This window comes from Oncorhynchus kisutch, linkage group LG28 (genome assembly GCF_002021735.2).
Source record: "Oncorhynchus kisutch isolate 150728-3 linkage group LG28, Okis_V2, whole genome shotgun sequence".
NCBI lineage: Eukaryota > Metazoa > Chordata > Actinopteri > Salmoniformes > Salmonidae > Oncorhynchus > Oncorhynchus kisutch.
The window spans coordinates 50,188,772-50,206,087 of record NC_034201.2 but is presented as its reverse complement, the minus strand read 5'-3'; the positions used below and the strand labels follow the sequence as shown (position 1 = coordinate 50,206,087).

Genomic DNA, 17,316 nt, shown 5'->3' with positions numbered 1-17,316 from the left:
TTAGTGACAACATCTTTTTATTGGGCAGCTTTGTACAGTGAACATCATGTGTCTGAAAAGGCACCCGATAGTTAACCAACCCCCCCCCCCATCCAGGTCTCCACTAACCCTACAGGACATAAGTAGTGAAGTACAGAAACCATTTCAGACATGATGTATAATCCATGTTCACAGTGTAGAAGAATAACCCCATATTACAGACAGAAGCAGTGCTAGGACCAAGAGTAAATATATACCCCCCTCCCAATCAACCCCTAGCCACAACCTCCTAGTGCACTTCATTAGATCTGTCCTCAACGTCTGCTGTGTCCCTGAGTTGAAAGCCCTCCGAGTCCACCTTCAGAGGAGAGTTTCCCAAAAACAGACAACTCATCACTAAAGTCAATGGACAAAGAATTATCTTAAAGCCGCGGACAATCTTTGTTTTTAGGAAAGCCATCTGACAGATGTCCATGAGGTGCCTTACAGGTTTAGGTGGGGGGGGGGGTTAGAGCTTCCAATGGGGTCTGGGTGGTCTTCAAGCTGTGGCTTGTGGTTCCCGTGCTCCCAGCAGGGGCAGAGTGTTTACTGGGTAATTCCAATAACACCACAGGCCTGGCGACCGCCAGCGTTGCCCGTCTTCAGACTCTCCTCATTGCCTCCCTTCCCCAGGTCATCAGCTTTCTCATGGATCTATTGTTGTAGAGCGAGGAGATATGGAATAGAGGGTAAAACAGCACGAAAGAGAACAAAGTTGTGTTGACTTGGAGAACGCTGAGCATTTCCTTCCATTTCCTGCCTAGTGGACACAACATGCAGCTACAGGTCAGGCAATGTGTTCTTACCACCATGGTCCTGCCGATGATCGAGAGGGGTCCAGTGAGAGTCAGTATCTTGTCCTGGATGTTGATCTTAGCCACATTGTCAGCTCCTGCAGTCACATTGCCAAGGTCCCCTATGTGCCTAGCAACAGAGACAGAACAGCTGGTCAGAGGAGAGACGGCTTTCCAATAGTTTAACCCCTATTGGAACATTGTCGCAAAACAAAAAGAAAGAGACTAGTAAGAAATTATGTTAGCACAGCTGAAAACTGTTGTTCTGATTAAATAAGCACTACAACAGACCTTCTTTAGACTATTTGAGTATCTGGAGCATCAGCATTTGTGGGTTTGATTACAGGCTCAAAATGGCCGGAAACAAAATACATTCTGAGACTCGTCAGTCTATTCTTGTTCTGAGATTTGAACACCATTTCATGTGAGAAATTACCAAGAAACTGAAGATCTCGTACAACGCTGTCCTACTCCCTACACAGAACAGCACAAACGGGCTCTAACCAGAATAGAAAGAGTGGGAGGCTGCTGCACAACTGAGCATGAGGTACATTAGTGTCTAGTTTGAGAAACAGATGCCTCACAAGTCCTCAACTGGCAGCTTCATTAAATAGGACCTGCAAAACACCCGTCTCAACATCAACAGTGAAGATACGTCTCCAGGATGCTGGCCTTCTATGCAGAGTTCCTCTGTCCAGTGTCTGTTCTTTTGCCCATCTTAATCTTTTTATTGGCCAGTCAGATTTGGCTTTTTCTTTGCAGATCTGCCTAGGAGTGAAAATCTATATCTAAATATCTATCTCTGGGGAAGGGTACCAAGAAAATGGCTGCAGCATTTGAGGTCATCAAGAACACAGTGGTCGCCATCATTCTTAAAAATGCAAGTTTGAAACCACCAAGACTCTTCCTATAGCTGGCTGCCCAGACAAACTGAGGAATCCTCTGTGGAGATGGGAGAACCTTCCAGAAGGACAACCATCTCTGCAGCACTCCACCAAATCAGGCCATTATGGTAGAGTGGTCAGATGGAAGCCACTTGGTAAAAGACAGCCTTGGAGTTTGCCAAAAGGTACCGACAGAAACAAGATTCTCTGGTCTGATGAAACAAGATTGAGCTCTTTGGCCTTAATGTGAAGCATCACATCCGGAGAAAACCTGGCACCATCCCTACAGTGAAGCATGGTGGTGGCAGCATCATGTTGTGGGGATGTTTTTCAGCAGCAGGGACTGGGAGACTAGTCAGGCTCCTTGATGAAAGAGCCTTGATGAAACACTGCTCCAGAGCGACCAGGGGCGAAGGTTCACCTTCCAACAGGACAACCACCCTAAGCACACAGCCAACACAGGAGTGGCTTCGGGACAAGTCTCTGAATATCCTTGAGTAGCCCAGCCAGAGCCCGGACTTGAACCAGAGCCAACATCTGAAAATAGCTGTGCAGCAACGCTCCCCATTCAGCCTGAGCTTGAGAGAATAGGAGAAACTCCCCAAATAGAGGTGTTTCAAAGTACTGAGTAAAGGGTGTTGAAACTCATGTCAAATGCTGGGTTCCTATGTTAGTATTTTATACATTTCTACAAACCTGATTCTCCCGTTACGGGGCACCGCGACGGCGCACCGGGACGGCGCTACGGGGCGCCGCTACGGCGCACCGCGAGGACGCTACGGGGCACCGCGTGTAGATTGATGAAGGGGAAACTTAATGAATTTTATAATAAGGCTGTAAAGTAACAAAATGTGGACAAGGTCAAGGGGTCTGAATACTTTACGAATGCACCGTTTGTCAAGCTACTATCCCCTACAGTAGAAAAGTATAGCTATTCTATTGGTCAGCTTGTTGGCCAATAGAATAGCACTGGGACAGTTGTGGGATGATAGATCCCAAATTCATACGAAAAGGCATAGAAGTTAACCTGTAGACTGATAAGCATGACCAGTGAAATGTATTCAATGGTTTCTACATCAATGAACAGATCAAAAATGGGATTTCCTCTCCCAGACAATTGGCTGCACAAATCTTTTAATGTATGTAGCCGTGCCATTACCTGGTGCCTCCCTGTATATAGCCGTGCCATTACCTGGTGCCTCCCTGTATATAGCCGTGCCATTACCTGGTGCCTCCCTGTATATAGCCGTGCCATTACCTGGTGCCTCCCTGTATATAGCCGTGCCATTACCTGGTGCCTCCCTGTATATAGCCGTGCCATTACCTGGTGCCTCCCTGTATATAGCCGTGCCATTACCTGGTGCCTCCCTGTATATAGCCGTGCCATTACCTGGTGCCTCCCTGTATATAGCCGTGCCATTACCTGGTGCCTCCCTGTATATAGCCATGTTATTACCTGGTACTCCATGTATATAGCCATGTTATTACCTGGTACTCCATGTATATAGCCATGTTATTACCTGGTACTCCATGTATATAGCCATGTTATTACCTGGTACTCCATGTATATAGCCATGTTATTACCTGGTACTCCATGTATATAGCCATGTTATTACCTGGTACTCCATGTATATAGCCATGTTATTACCTGGTACTCCATGTATATAGCCATGTTATTACCTGGTACTCCATGTATATAGCCATGTTATTACCTGGTACTCCATGTATATAGCCATGTTATTACCTGGTACTCCATGTATATAGCCATGTTATTACCTGGTACTCCATGTATATAGCCATGTTATTACCTGGTACTACATGTATATAGCCATGTTATTACCTGGTACTACATGTATATAGCCATGTTATTACCTGGTACTACATGTATGTAGCCATGTTATTACCTGGTGCATCCCTGTATATAGCCATGTTATTACCTGGTGCCTCCCTGTATATAGCCATGTTATTACCTGGTGCCTCCATGTATATAGCCATGTTATTACCTGGTACTCCATGTATATAGCCATGTTATTACCTGGTACTTCCTGTATATAGCCATGTTATTACCTGGTACTTCCTGTATATAGCCATGTTATTACCTGGTAGTACATGTATATAGCCATGTTATTACCTGGTGCCTCCCTGTATATAGCCATGTTATTACCTGGTGCCTCCCTGTATATAGCCATGTTATTACCTGGTGCCTCCCTGTATATAGCCATGTTATTACCTGGTGCCTCCCTGTATATAGCCATGTTATTACCTGGTGCCTCCCTGTATATAGCCATGTTATTACCTGGTGCCTCCCTGTATATAGCCATGTTATTACCTGGTACTCCCTGTATATAGCCATGTTATTACCTGGTACTCCCTGTATATAGCCATGTTATTACCTGGTACTCCCTGTATATAGCCATGTTATTACCTGGTACTCCCTGTATATAGCCATGTTATTACCTGGTACTCCCTGTATATAGCCATGTTATTACCTGGTACTCCCTGTATATAGCCATGCTATTACCTGGTACTACATGTATATAGCCATGTTATTACCTGTATATAGCCGTGTTATTACCTGTATATAGCCATGTTATTACCTGTATATAGCCATGTTATTACATGTATATAGCCATGTTATTACATGTATATAGCCATGTTATTACCTGGTACTACATGTATGTAGCCATGTTATTACCTGGTACTACATGTATGTAGCCATGTTATTACCTGGTACTACATGTATGTAGCCATGTTATTACCTGGTACTACATGTATGTAGCCATGTTATTTTTACTCTGAATTGTTATTCACTGCATTTTATTCCTCATGTCATTATTATTTTAACTTTTTACCTCTTAGCTCAACATTGTTGGAAAAGGACCCCATAAGCAAACAACTCACCAAGTCTACACCTGTTTCCAAACACAATTTGATTTAACTCCAAAGTAGAAGACATTGACCAAATTAAGAGCTATCCCCTCAAATGGTGCTGCCCATGCATCACAGATACCGCCATGGTCCAACTCCACGAGTGATAAGGCCAGACTCACCTGACATCATCGTTGGGTCCTCCGTGGGTCTTGTTGTGGGGGTTGAAGTGGGGTCCCGCACTCGTGCAGCCGTTGGTGTTGTCTCCGAAGGCGTGGACGTGGAAGCCATGCGCCCCCGGGGCCAGACCTGCAATCTCCCCGGTCAGCTTCACTGGAGCATCCTCACCCTGACAACAGAGAGACCACACCACGGGGTGACCAACAGAGAGACCACACCACGGGGTGACCTACAGAGAGACCACACCACGGGGTGACCTACAGAGAGACCACACCACGGGGTGACCTACAGAGAGACCAGTGATAACGAACGATGGAAGGCACAGGCGATGCATTGGAACCACAGAGTAAAACACTCAGGGGGTAACAATGAAGACTACAGAATAGGGTTTGAAATGAGGTGTCAAAATCATGTGTCAGGTTTGAGAAGACCGTTGCAATTAGCATATCAATGAGCCATGAGTTACACTGGAATAGCACCTACAAAACCAAGATGTGTAGGCAGCTAGTTGTTACGCTACTTCTGACATTTTGAGGAACTACTGTCAACTACACAGTCAGTTGTCCACACGCCTTTTTTAGGCAAACTTTGCTTGCTTAAAAAAAAGGCGTGTGGACAACTAACTGTGTAGTTGACAGCAGTAGACCAACGCGTCAGACCAGGTTCAAGGGGAAATGAAAATGGGACCAACACGCCAGACCAGGTTCAAGGGGAAATGAAAATGGGAGCCAAGGCAGAAAGACTCTAGCCTGGTCCCAGATCGTTTTGTCAAGCCAACATTGCATGACAATTCCATAGGAGTGGGTGAGAGAGCAGAAACAGACTGGCACTCGGCAGCAAATGATGCCTCTTCATCTGTAGCGAGCAGGTAGCTAGCTTTGGTTTGTGGTAAAGTTCACCCCCTCAACTTGCGATCTAAATTGTACAACAGGCAGAACTAGCAATTAACCTGCATTCATCTCAGCAATTTACCCTGCTTACAAAATAATATGGCTATCTAAATTGATGATTTACAAAGACGGCTTAAGGAAAATGCAAGATTAGGACTGGCATCAAAAGGCAACCAAATGCTTATATGGCTAGTTGTAGCTAGCAAGCGTTAGGTACTTCTAGCACGTAAAGCAAGCAGCAAGATACATTTTGCTTGACTGGCTACCCAAACTCCTTGCAGTGGCCAAACGCTATGCCACGCACAAGGATGTACATTTCTCCTCTACACTGAGTCTGTATAGGAGTAGCTACCTACCAACGATTTCTAGAATGGAAATCCATTCTAGATCATCTGATTGGTCCCAGAAACAGATGGGCCAGAGGCAGAACATGTGGATAAAGCAGCATTGGATACTTTGCACTCCTAAATCTAGCAATAAAAATAAAAAACGGTAAACGGTAAACGGTAAAGTCTACAAAAAAAGAGAGATTACTGTTCATAACGGATCCAAGTTTGAGGACCAGGACTGTCTTGAGATAAAACGTTACATCGTTGAGGCCATGTGCAGAATGTAATAACATATTGACACAGGTAATAAAGCATCCACTGACTGTTGTCTGTCTGTGGCCTTAACCATGTAATTATAGCTTGCACTAATAAATGCTCTGTTTCATAACCTCCCCTTGCCCTGTTCCCAGCAGATACTAACTGCACTGGCATCCCCCCCCCCCCCCCCCCCACACAGGTGGCTGGCTACGATAACACACACTGAAACTCTAACCACACACCAGCACAGAGAACAAAGAACTCTCAAAAACCAACGGGATACTGACACTAGGCTGGAGAGGACTGTCTATCACCTACAAGCAACCTACCAGAAGCCAGGACTGCCAGAATCTACCTACATCATTCTATGTATTAATTCTGATGCACGCTTTGTCTTCGGCGCGCGTTCCAGCTGTCTCTCTCTGAGTCAAGTGTGAACGAGCCCGTGCACGCCTGAGCAATACTTTTTCACTGAATAAACAGCCTACATATATTTTATTCCACCGTGTCCTGGTTCATGACCGAGTCCAGTTCCTCCAATCTTATCATCAACAAGAATATCGGCCAAAATCCATGTCCCCACTGGGCATCTGCCCACTACCACATTTGGTAGAGAGTGTAAACGCCAAGGTGATGCTTCACATTCATACACCCGGTGAAATATCCGTCTCATTGTTAACCCCTACACTATTTTAAAATTATACTTCAATGGAGGGAGCGCCCCAATGATCCCGGATTGCACGGACCTTTTTGACGTCTCACATACGTCAATGATGACAGTCTTATCATGTCCTATTCAAAACACATTTGCTAACGTACGCCAAAAATCGTGTAGTGTGCCAGATTAATTTCTGGGATGAAATCCTACGGGCTAGGATCAGTAAAAATAGGGACTCGTGTTGTTTGAGCGGGTCAAGGCCGCACTAAATGTTCCGTACCACAGACCCCTGTCGGATCTCGCGATAACTGTCTAACGTCACAAATGTTTGGTCTTGAATGTTGTGGGAGCAGAAGTACAACGCGATTGGACAAGGACTGCGCCAATGAATAATAGCCAATGAGCATTCAGCCTGTGAGACCAAAACAAGGATGGCTTAGAGACCAAGGCCACATGCACCGTGTGGACAAACGCCACTGCCTTGTCAATGGACGAGGCCGTTTTACATAGCCCGGTAGCCCAGTTAGGCAGAGTTTCATATTTTAGCCCACTTATTTCATTTAATTAAATAAGTCAGTTAGGAACCAATTCTTATTTACAATGACGGCCTAGGAACAGTGCTGTACAGAAACCCAGCCTAAAACCACAAACAGCAAGCAACGCAGATGTAGAAGCACGGTCTAGCAACATGGCAACCTTTCTGCACATAAGCAGCTCTCTGTTTGCGTGTCGGCATGTTTTCCCTTTGACAGAGAACCGCAGAACAGGATCAACTAGGGAAGCGTCCTGGGGTTGAGGATGACCAGCATTAAAGCTTTACGTCAAGGGAAAATGTGAACACGGCCAAGTTGTAACGGGAGTTAGGTCTTAACGCTAGCTAAAACAACGATACATAAATTCACTGGAAGGGTTTTGATATAAAAACAAGTTAGCCTTGCTAAGTGTTGTCATGTTAAACGGATTTGTAAATGAACGCTATCTAATTGATAAGGTCAGCCGCAGACAGTCAGAATTATGTGCCAAATGAATATGTTCTGCAAAAGTCGAAATACAGGCTTCTATTTTTCCCGGATTAAATACATACTTTACCTCCTGCTCAAAGAATACGGTCCCGGTAACATCACCGGTTCCTGTCAGCACGCAAACAGCCTTCAGCACCATCTCTGCAAGTTCACAAAGTCCGTGTGTCACAGAAAGACTTCAAGTGCGAATGTAGAGCTTTATTAATGAAAGAGAGTTCATTTGTTCCAATCAGCGGCCAGGGGATGGGTGAGCAGAGATCTGATTGGCAGGCAAGGACGACACTACCGGAACTGCGCAGTACGCAGATTCAACAGAGACAAACTTCTAATAATCAAACCGCACATAGAAATCAAAGAATGGTCTAGTGGCGTTTTTCAATATGAATGAATCAAGTCTATAAAAATGTGTTATTATGTGTCTCTCCATAGGTTAGAAATCACGTGGTTCAAAAATATTTATTATTATTTATTTTACATCCAATCTACAACTGACCTCCAGGTAAAATTGTTGCAGCTCAAAAAGTTGTCACTGGTCAAATGTATAATTTCAGAGGCTTTTAATCCCAAGGCTCTGCTATAGACTTAGCATCCTGTCCAGAGGAGCGTCCTGTCCAGAGAGCGTCCTGTCCAGAGGAGCATCCTGTCCAGGGGGTGTACTTGTACGTCAAGCTGCCTCACACTACAGAAACAGGAGATAGGCTCCTGCCCTTGCTCCTTTCCACCCCAGTATTTCTATATTGCACATTCATCTACTGCACATCTACCATTCCAGTGTTTAATTGCTATATTGTAATTACTTTGCCACTATGGCCCTATTTATTGCCTTACCTCCCTTATTTGCACACACTGTATATAGACGTGTTTTTCTACAGTATTATTGACTGTGTTTGTTTACTCCATGTGTAACTCTGTGTTGTTGTATGTGTCGAACTTCTTTGCTTTATCTTGGCCAGGTCGCAGTTGTAAATGAGAACATGTTCTCAACTTGCCTACCTGGTTAAATAAAGGTGAAATATTTTTTTCTTTTTAAATGAGCTGGTCTGGATCAGATGACGCTACTTAGTTGTATACAGTATGAACAGAGCGTACAGGTATCAAACCCACAACTCCAGTGTTGTAACACAGGATCAGGAATAAGCTATTTATAGGGTGTGGATTAGGAAATTCTTTGTCAATATATTCTGTCTGTATTGTTTGTCTATATTCTATTTTCTGTCTGTATTCTGTTGTTTATATTCTGTCTGTATTGTTTGTCTATATTCTATATTCTGTATGTATTCTGTTGTCTATTCTGTCTATTGTTTGTCTATATTCTGTTGTCTATATTTGTTACGGTTTTCTAGTGGTGATGAAGGAGAGTCGGACCAAACTGCAGCGTGTCGATTGCGATCCATATTTATTAAACAAACGTAAACACGACTAAACAATAAACACTACAAAACAAATAAACGTAATGAAAACCGAAAACAGCCTATCTAGTGCAAACTAACAGAGAGTATAAGTACACTAAGGACAATCACCCACGACAAACTCAAAGAATATGGCTGCCTAAATATGGTTCCCAATCAGAGACAACGATAAACACCTGCCTCTAATTGAGAACCACTCCAGACAGCCATAGACCTTGCTAGATAACCCTACTAGCAACAATCCCAATACCACCACCAAAACCCCAAGACAAACACACCACAATTACGAAAACCCCATGCCACACCCTGGCCTGACCAAATACATAAAGATAAACACAAAATACTTTGACCAGGGCGTGACAATATTCTATATTCTGTCTGTATTGTTTGTCTGTATTCTATTTTCTGTCTGTATTCTGTTGTTTATATTCTGTCTGTATTGTTTGTCTATATTCTGTCTGTATTGTTTGTCTATATTCTGTCTGTATTTGATGGATCTGCAACTGGATCCTGGACTTCCTGACGGGCCGCCCCCCCAGGTGGTAAGGGTAGGTAACGACACATCCACCACACTGATCCTCAACACAGGGGCCCCTCAGGGGTGCATGCTCAGTCCCCTCCCGTACTCCCTGTTCACTCATGAATGCACGGCCAGGCACGACTCCAACACCATCATTAAGTTTGCCCGACGACACAACAGTGGTAGACCTGATCACCAACAACGATGAGAGAGCCTATAAGGAGGAGGTCAGAGACCTGACCGTGTGGTGCCAGGACAACAACCTCTCCCTAAACATAATCAAGACAAAGGAGATGATTGTGGACTACAGGAAACGGAGGACCGAGCACGCCCCCATTCTCATTGACAGGGCTGTAGTGGAGCAGGTTGAGAGCTTCAAGTTCCTTGGCGTCCACATCAACAACAAACTAACATGGTCCAAACACACCAAGACAGTCGTGAAGAGGGACACTTCCCTGGCGTCCACATCACTGTAACAAAGTGAAAATGTAGAGTTTCCATCAACCTTGGGCGCAGAATGTCGATATCAAAGAACGCAGCAGTTCGCGGGTGAAGCCATTCAATCCAGGAAAAGGGGTGTTTTTAAATAAAGTTTCCTTTCATTATGCGCTGAATTAATAAAAATATATATTTGCTGCCATTGCAGGTAGTAAGGTAAGTAATATGAGAGGTCTTCCGACATTACTTGTATTATTTTCTTTGAAAGAACAACTAGTGGGTTTTGAGTTTTTCTCCCCTATTTGGGAAGTTGGTCTGCTCCTCAGTCTGAGAGAGATATTCTGAGAGCAGGTTCATGTGTATTTATTTATTTATTTTACCTTTATTTAACCAGGTAGGCAAGTTGAGAACAAGTTCTCATTTACAATTGCGACCTGGCCAAGATAAAGCAAAGCAGTTCGTCAGATAAAACGACACAGAGTTACACATGGAGTAAAAACAAACATACAGTCAATAATGCAGTATAAACAAGTCTATATACAATGTGAGCAAATGAGGTGAGAAGGGAGGTAAAGGCAAAAAAGGCCATGATGGCAAAGTAAATACAATATAGCAAGTAAAATACTGGAATGGTAGTTTTGCAATGGAAGAATGTGCAAAGTAGAAATAAAAAATAATGGGGTGCAAAGGAGCAAAATAAATAAATAAATAAAAATTAAATACAGTTGGGAAAGAGGTAGTTGTTTGGGCTAAATTATAGGTGGGCTATGTACAGGTGCAGTAATCTGTGAGCTGCTCTGACAGTTGGTGCTTAAAGCTAGTGAGGGAGATAAGTGTTTCCATTTTCAGAGATTTTTGTAGTTCGTTCCAGTCATTGGCAGCAGAGAACTGGAAGGAGAGGCGGCCAAAGAAAGAATTGGTTTTGGGGGTGACTAGAGAGATATACCTGCTGGAGCGTGTGCTACAGGTGGGAGATGCTATGGTGACCAGCGAGCTGAGATAAGGGGGGACTTTACCTAGCAGGGTCTTGTAGATGACATGGAGCCAGTGGGTTTGGCGACGAGTATGAAGCGAGGGCCAGCCAACGAGAGCGTACAGGTCGCAATGGTGGGTAGTATATGGGGCTTTGGTGATAAAACGGATTGCACTGTGATAGACTGCATCCAATTTGTTGAGTAGGGTATTGGAGGCTATTTTGTAAATGACATCGCCAAAGTCGAGGATTGGTAGGATGGTCAGTTTTACAAGGGTATGTTTGGCAGCATGAGTGAAGGATGCTTTGTTGCGAAATAGGAAGCCAATTCTAGATTTAACTTTGGATTGGAGATGTTTGATATGGGTCTGGAAGGAGAGTTTACAGTCTAACCAGACACCTAAGTATTTGTAGTTGTCCACGTATTCTAAGTCAGAGCCGTCCAGAGTAGTGATGTTGGACAGGCGGGTAGGTGCAGGTAGCGATCGGTTGAAGAGCATGCATTTAGTTTTACTTGTATTTAAGAGCAATTGGAGGCCACGGAAGGAGAGTTGTATGGCATTGAAGCTTGCCTGGAGGGTTGTTAACACAGTGTCCAAAGAAGGGCCGGAAGTATACAGAATGGTGTCGTCTGCGTAGAGGTGGATCAGGGACTCACCAGCAGCAAGAGCGACCTCATTGATGTATACAGAGAAGAGAGTCGGTCCAAGAATTGAACCCTGTGGCACCCCCATAGAGACTGCCAGAGGTCCGGACAGCAGACCCTCCGATTTGACACACTGAACTCTATCAGAGAAGTAGTTGGTGAACCAGGCGAGGCAATCATTTGAGAAACCAAGGCTGTCGAGTCTGCCGATGAGGATATGGTGATTGACAGAGTCGAAAGCCTTGGCCAGATCAATGAATACGGCTGCACAGTAATGTTTCTTATCGATGGCGGTTAAGATATCGTTTAGGACCTTGAGCGTGACTGAGGTGCACCCATGACCAGCTCTGAAACCGGATTGCATAGCAGAGAAGGTATGGTGAGATTCGAAATGGTCGGTAATCTGTTTGTTGACTTGGCTTTCGAAGACCTTAGAAAGGCACGGTAGGATAGATATAGGTCTGTAGCAGTTTGGGTCAAGAGTGTCCCCCCCTTTGAAGAGGGGGATGACCGCAGCTGCTTTCCAATCTTTGGGAATCTCAGACGACACGAAAGAGAGGTTGAACAGGCTAGTAATAGGGGTGGCAACAATTTCGGCAGATAATTTTAGAAAGAAAGGGTCCAGATTGTCTAGCCCGGCTGATTTGTAGGGGTCCAGATTTTGCAGCTCTTTCAGAACATCAGCTGAATGGATTTGGGAGAAGGAGAAATGGGGAAGGCTTGGGCGAGTTGCTGTTGGGGGTGCAGTGCTGTTGTCCGGGGTAGGAGTAGCCAGGTGGAAAGCATGGCCAGCCGTAGAAAAATGCTTATTGAAATTCTCAATTATGGTGGATTTATCAGTGGTGACAGTGTTTCCTATCTTCAGTGCAGTGGGCAGCTGGGAGGAGGTGTTCTTATTCTCCATGGACTTTACAGTGTCCCAGAACTTTTTTGAGTTAGTGTTGCAGGAAGCAAATTTCTGCTTGAAAAAGCTAGCTATGTCTCCTTCCTCTGTATATAAAAACGGGTTAAAACAGTATTACACAATAATGTTTTTGGAAAACTGGGTCATATATCCTAAAGTCAATAGCAAATGTAACTATGTATATATTTATTTTGCCGTTAATGTATCGAAGACATATTTCAGCAAGTGAACCACGTTTTTGCTGTCTTAGCTAGCCATGTTAATGACGAGCTAACTAGCACCGTTGGTCACTGCACGACAATGTCTCGCTAGCTATTGTCAGCAGGTGATTTATTGAAATATTAAGTGAATGTTTATTTTCTTACTACCTTAGAAGGTTTATATAAAAAGGGTTGTACTTGTGCTCTGTATTTATGGATGAATATCACTTCACATTGAGGGCATGTATCATTACTGTTGCTCCTATCTAAAAGATATCTTGTGTTCTACCTAACCAGTGAACGTGTGGCTGTGACCGTCCTGCCAATTCCTATCATCACTGTTTTATATATTCTACTGCAGATAAAAACAGAGTTAACCTGAAGTGTGGGTGTCAGTGTGCCTTTCTTCTGGGGGGGGGGGGCTATGTGAAGTTGGTCACATCACCAACAAACTAACATGGTCCAAGCACTCCCAAGACAGTCGTGAAGAGGGCATGACAAAGCCTATTCACCCTCAGGAGATGAAAAGATTTGGCATGGCTCATCAGATCCTAAAAATGTTCTACAGCTGCACCATCGAGAGCATCCCATTCTGACTGGTTGCATCACTGCCTGGTATGGCAACTGCTCGGCCTCCGACCGCAAGGCTCTACATAGGGTAGTGCGTACGGCCCAGTACATCACAGGGCTCTACATAGGGTACTGCGTACGGCCCAGTACATCACAGGGCTCTACATAGGGTACTGCGTACGGCCCAGTACATCACAGGGCTCTACATAGGGTAGTGCGTACGGCCCAGTATATCACAGGGCTCTACATAGGGTACTGCGTACGGCCCAGTACATCACAGGGCTCTACATAGGGTACTGCGTACGGCCCAGTACATCACAGGGCTCTACATAGGGTAGTGCGTACGGCCCAGTACATCACAGGGCTCTACATAGGGTAGTGCGTACGGCCCAGTACATCACAGGGCTCTACGCTAACTTTTTTCCCAAAGAGTACATGTGCTCCTAAATTAAAAAAATGTAGGAGCACACAAAGAAATTTAGGAGTGAAAAATGTAACACAGTTTATTAACCAACAATTTAAAACATACATATTTATACTGCATGTGTGAGTGTGTACTAAGGGGGACACATCTGTGGAACAGCACATACCACCAAAATCACACATTGACCCGACAAGACGCAAAGGATATCAGATGTCCAGTTGCTGTTTTATGTTGGCCGTCTGGCATGCTTAGAGGTCAGCCAACGGTCCACGGCAGGAGTGGGATCCACAACTCCTCGACAGAAGACCCCTCCAGGCTGATCCTCATCAGGTCTTCTGTGGTGGAGACCCCAGGGCAGCCATTTAACAGTCTAGGCAACTCATATCGCTGCATGTAGGCTATTATGGTATGGTCCAAAGTAACTTTGTAACTGCTAATAGAATATAATAGCCTAGTAATATCAGTCATATTGAAGATATATATGGCTGACATATATAGTGTAGCTGGCTGGCTCATTCATCACTACAATACAACTTCGAAATAATTGTTGAGATCGTAATATATAAGTCTACCAATAGATGGCGCCACATTCTTATTTTAGCTCCATATTTGGTCGTCCTGTCTGATTTCGTCAGTGTCTAGACAGCAAGGTCCAGGAGACAAAGCAAGGTGGTAGCCACTATGGCAATGTGCTGAGCTGACACTTTGCAGCAGACAGAAAAATTAAATAGTACATTTCCTAGGCTATAAATGACAAGAATAATTCAATGATTGCCAGGTCGCAATTGTAAATGAGAACTTGTTCTCAACTTGCCTACCTGGTTAAATAAAGGTAAAATAAAATAAATAAATAAATTGAGTTTTTTCCCAAAACATTTAACAAAATAAACTAGCAAAAGATGGTAAAAAAAACAAAAACATTTTTAACCCATATTGTTTTCTCTAACAACCTTCCGCCCCAAATATGGTAATTTTGTCGATTGATTGATCATGATTTGCACCATGGCAACGCCTCTTGTTGTCTTAAAATGCTTTTCCTGCAGACAGTGACCTCATAGGTGGAAAATTATTCATATTTTTCCTAATGAATAAAGATTATTTCTTTTTTTTGTGACAAAAAATACGGTGTTTCTATGCTAAACAGTTTTGCTTATCAAGTGTAATGTTGGGATGTAACCTCCAAATGGAATAGATTTCAACACTATATCTGACACCATACAGGTGTGTGAGGGAATATAGATATCAACACTATATCTGACACCATACAGGTGTGTGAGGGAATAGATATCAACACTATATCTGACACCATACAGGTGTGTGAGAGAATAGATATCAACACTATATCTGACACCATACAGGTGTGTGAGGGAATAGATATCAACACTATATCTGACACCATACAGGTGTGTGAGGGAATAGATTTCAACACTATATCTGACACCATACAGGTGTGTGAGGGAATAGATTTCAACACTATATCTGACACCATACAGGTGTGTGAGGGAATAGATATCAACACTATATCTGACACCATACAGGTGTGTGAGGGAATAGATATCAACACTATATCTGACACCATACAGGTGTGTGAGGGAATAGATATCAACACTATATCTGACACCATACAGGTGTGTGAGGGAATAGATTTCAACACTATATCTGACACCGTACAGGTGTGTGAGGGAATAGATTTCAACACTATATCTGACACCATACAGGTGTGTGAGGGAATAGATTTCAACACTATATCTGACACCATACAGGTGTGTGAGGGAATAGATTTCAACACTATATCTGACACCGTACAGGTGTGTGAGGGAATAGATTTCAACACTATATCTGACACCATACAGGTGTGTGAGGGAATAGATTTCAACACTATATCTGACACCATACAGGTGTGTGAGGGAATAGATATCAACACTATATCTGACACCATACAGGTGTGTGAGGGAATAGATATCAACACTATATCTGACACCATACAGGTGGGTGAGCTGTATACTTGTGTTTCAAGCACACTGAAACACACTGCAGTAAATGAAGTGTAAATCACAGTCCACAGACACTGGGACTCGATAGTCCTGCGTCTCATTGTGACATACAGTAGGTACTTGACTCTGAAACCACCATTTTGACAGAGAATAAACAGAGAGAATGTCCATCTCCCTACAATTCCCAACCAACACGTCTCCAGTACTAATCATCTATTCATTCGAATGTGTCAGTTTGGAGAAATGATTTGAGCCTGTTCTAAGAATCCCAAAAGTATGAAAGTCAATACACGTTTTGGACTATAATCAACCCTTTTATAGCGTAAATCAGATTCAATAGACACTGAGACGAGATAGTCCATAGTCCCATAACTACTCAGCTCTGAGACCACCATCCGCTGGGCGGGGGGGACAAAGCCCGAATGTCCACCTTCCCACAATTCCCAACCAATGTGACTCCAGTAGGTGTTTTCTATTCATTTGAATGTGTTGAAAGTGGGAGGAATTGCTTGAGCTTGAATTATGAAAGTATGAAAGCTCACCGTCCAATATTCTAGAACACCGCTGTGTGTATGTGTACACATTTAGACTATGATAATCCCTTTAAGGGTTGACAGACTGAGAATCCCTTTAAGGGTTGACAGACTGAGAATCCCTTTAAGGGTTGACAGACTGAGAATCCCTTTAAGGGTTGACAGACTGATAATCCCTTTAAGTGTTGACAGACTGATAATCCCTTTAAGTGTTGACAGACTGATAAACCCTTTAAGTGTTGACAGACTGATAAACCCTTTAAGTGTTGACAGACTGATAAACCCTTTAAGTGTTGACAGACTGATAAACCCTTTAAGTGTTGACAGACTGAGAATCCCTTTAAGGGTTGACAGACTGAGAATCCCTTTAAGTGTTGACAGACTGATAAACCCTTTCAGTGTCGACAGACTGATAATCCCTTTAAGTGTTGACAGACTGATAAACCCTTTAAGTGTTGACAGACTGATAAACCCTTTAAGTGTTGACAGACTGATAAACCCTTTATGTGTTGACAGACTGATAAATCCTTTAAATGTTGACAGACTGATAATCCCTTTAAGTGTTGACAGACTATGTGTGTGTGTGTGTGTTTATAGAGACTGACAGGAGAGAGACTGAGCTCATTCCTCTCAGATGAAGAGACCTTCAAAGGGACTCTGTTGCTCTTTGTTCACTTCAATTATCATTAATTCATGAATTAAAACAGCCTGCTTCTCCACGGTGATGAATAAACGGAGAAAAGGGAAACGTTTTAGTTTCCCCGCGTGCTACTTCTCTTGTATTGAAGACTAACTCATCTGATG

The 17,316-nt window shown here is 43.5% G+C and overlaps 1 protein-coding gene across 1 annotated transcript; it reads right to left on the bottom strand.

The window, feature by feature from the left end:
* LOC109885306 (superoxide dismutase [Cu-Zn]-like) lies at positions 1 to 8,100 on the bottom strand. Its single transcript, XM_020477154.2, has 4 exons — positions 7,969 to 8,100; positions 4,747 to 4,913; positions 825 to 942; positions 1 to 672 (listed from the first exon to the last, which is right to left on the bottom strand). Exons 1-4 carry the CDS (start codon positions 8,038 to 8,040, stop codon positions 565 to 567), a joined length of 465 nt encoding a protein of 154 aa, XP_020332743.1. The 5' UTR covers positions 8,041 to 8,100; the 3' UTR covers positions 1 to 564.
* Positions 8,101 to 17,316: the final 9,216 nt, after the last annotated feature.

What these genes read in the sequence shown, in the direction of transcription:
- LOC109885306 (XM_020477154.2), bottom strand. Translation starts at nt 8,040, where the DNA reads ATGGTGCTGAAGGCTGTTTGCGTGCTGACAGGAACCGGTGATGTTACC. An exon ending in GGACCCAACGATGATGTCAG is followed by an intron (nt 943 to 4,746) that starts GTGAGTCTGGCC and finishes CTCTGTTGCTAG; the next exon opens with GCACATAGGGGACCTTGGCA. An exon ending in TCATCGGCAGGACCATGGTG is followed by an intron (nt 673 to 824) that starts GTAAGAACACAT and finishes CTACAACAATAG; the next exon opens with ATCCATGAGAAAGCTGATGA.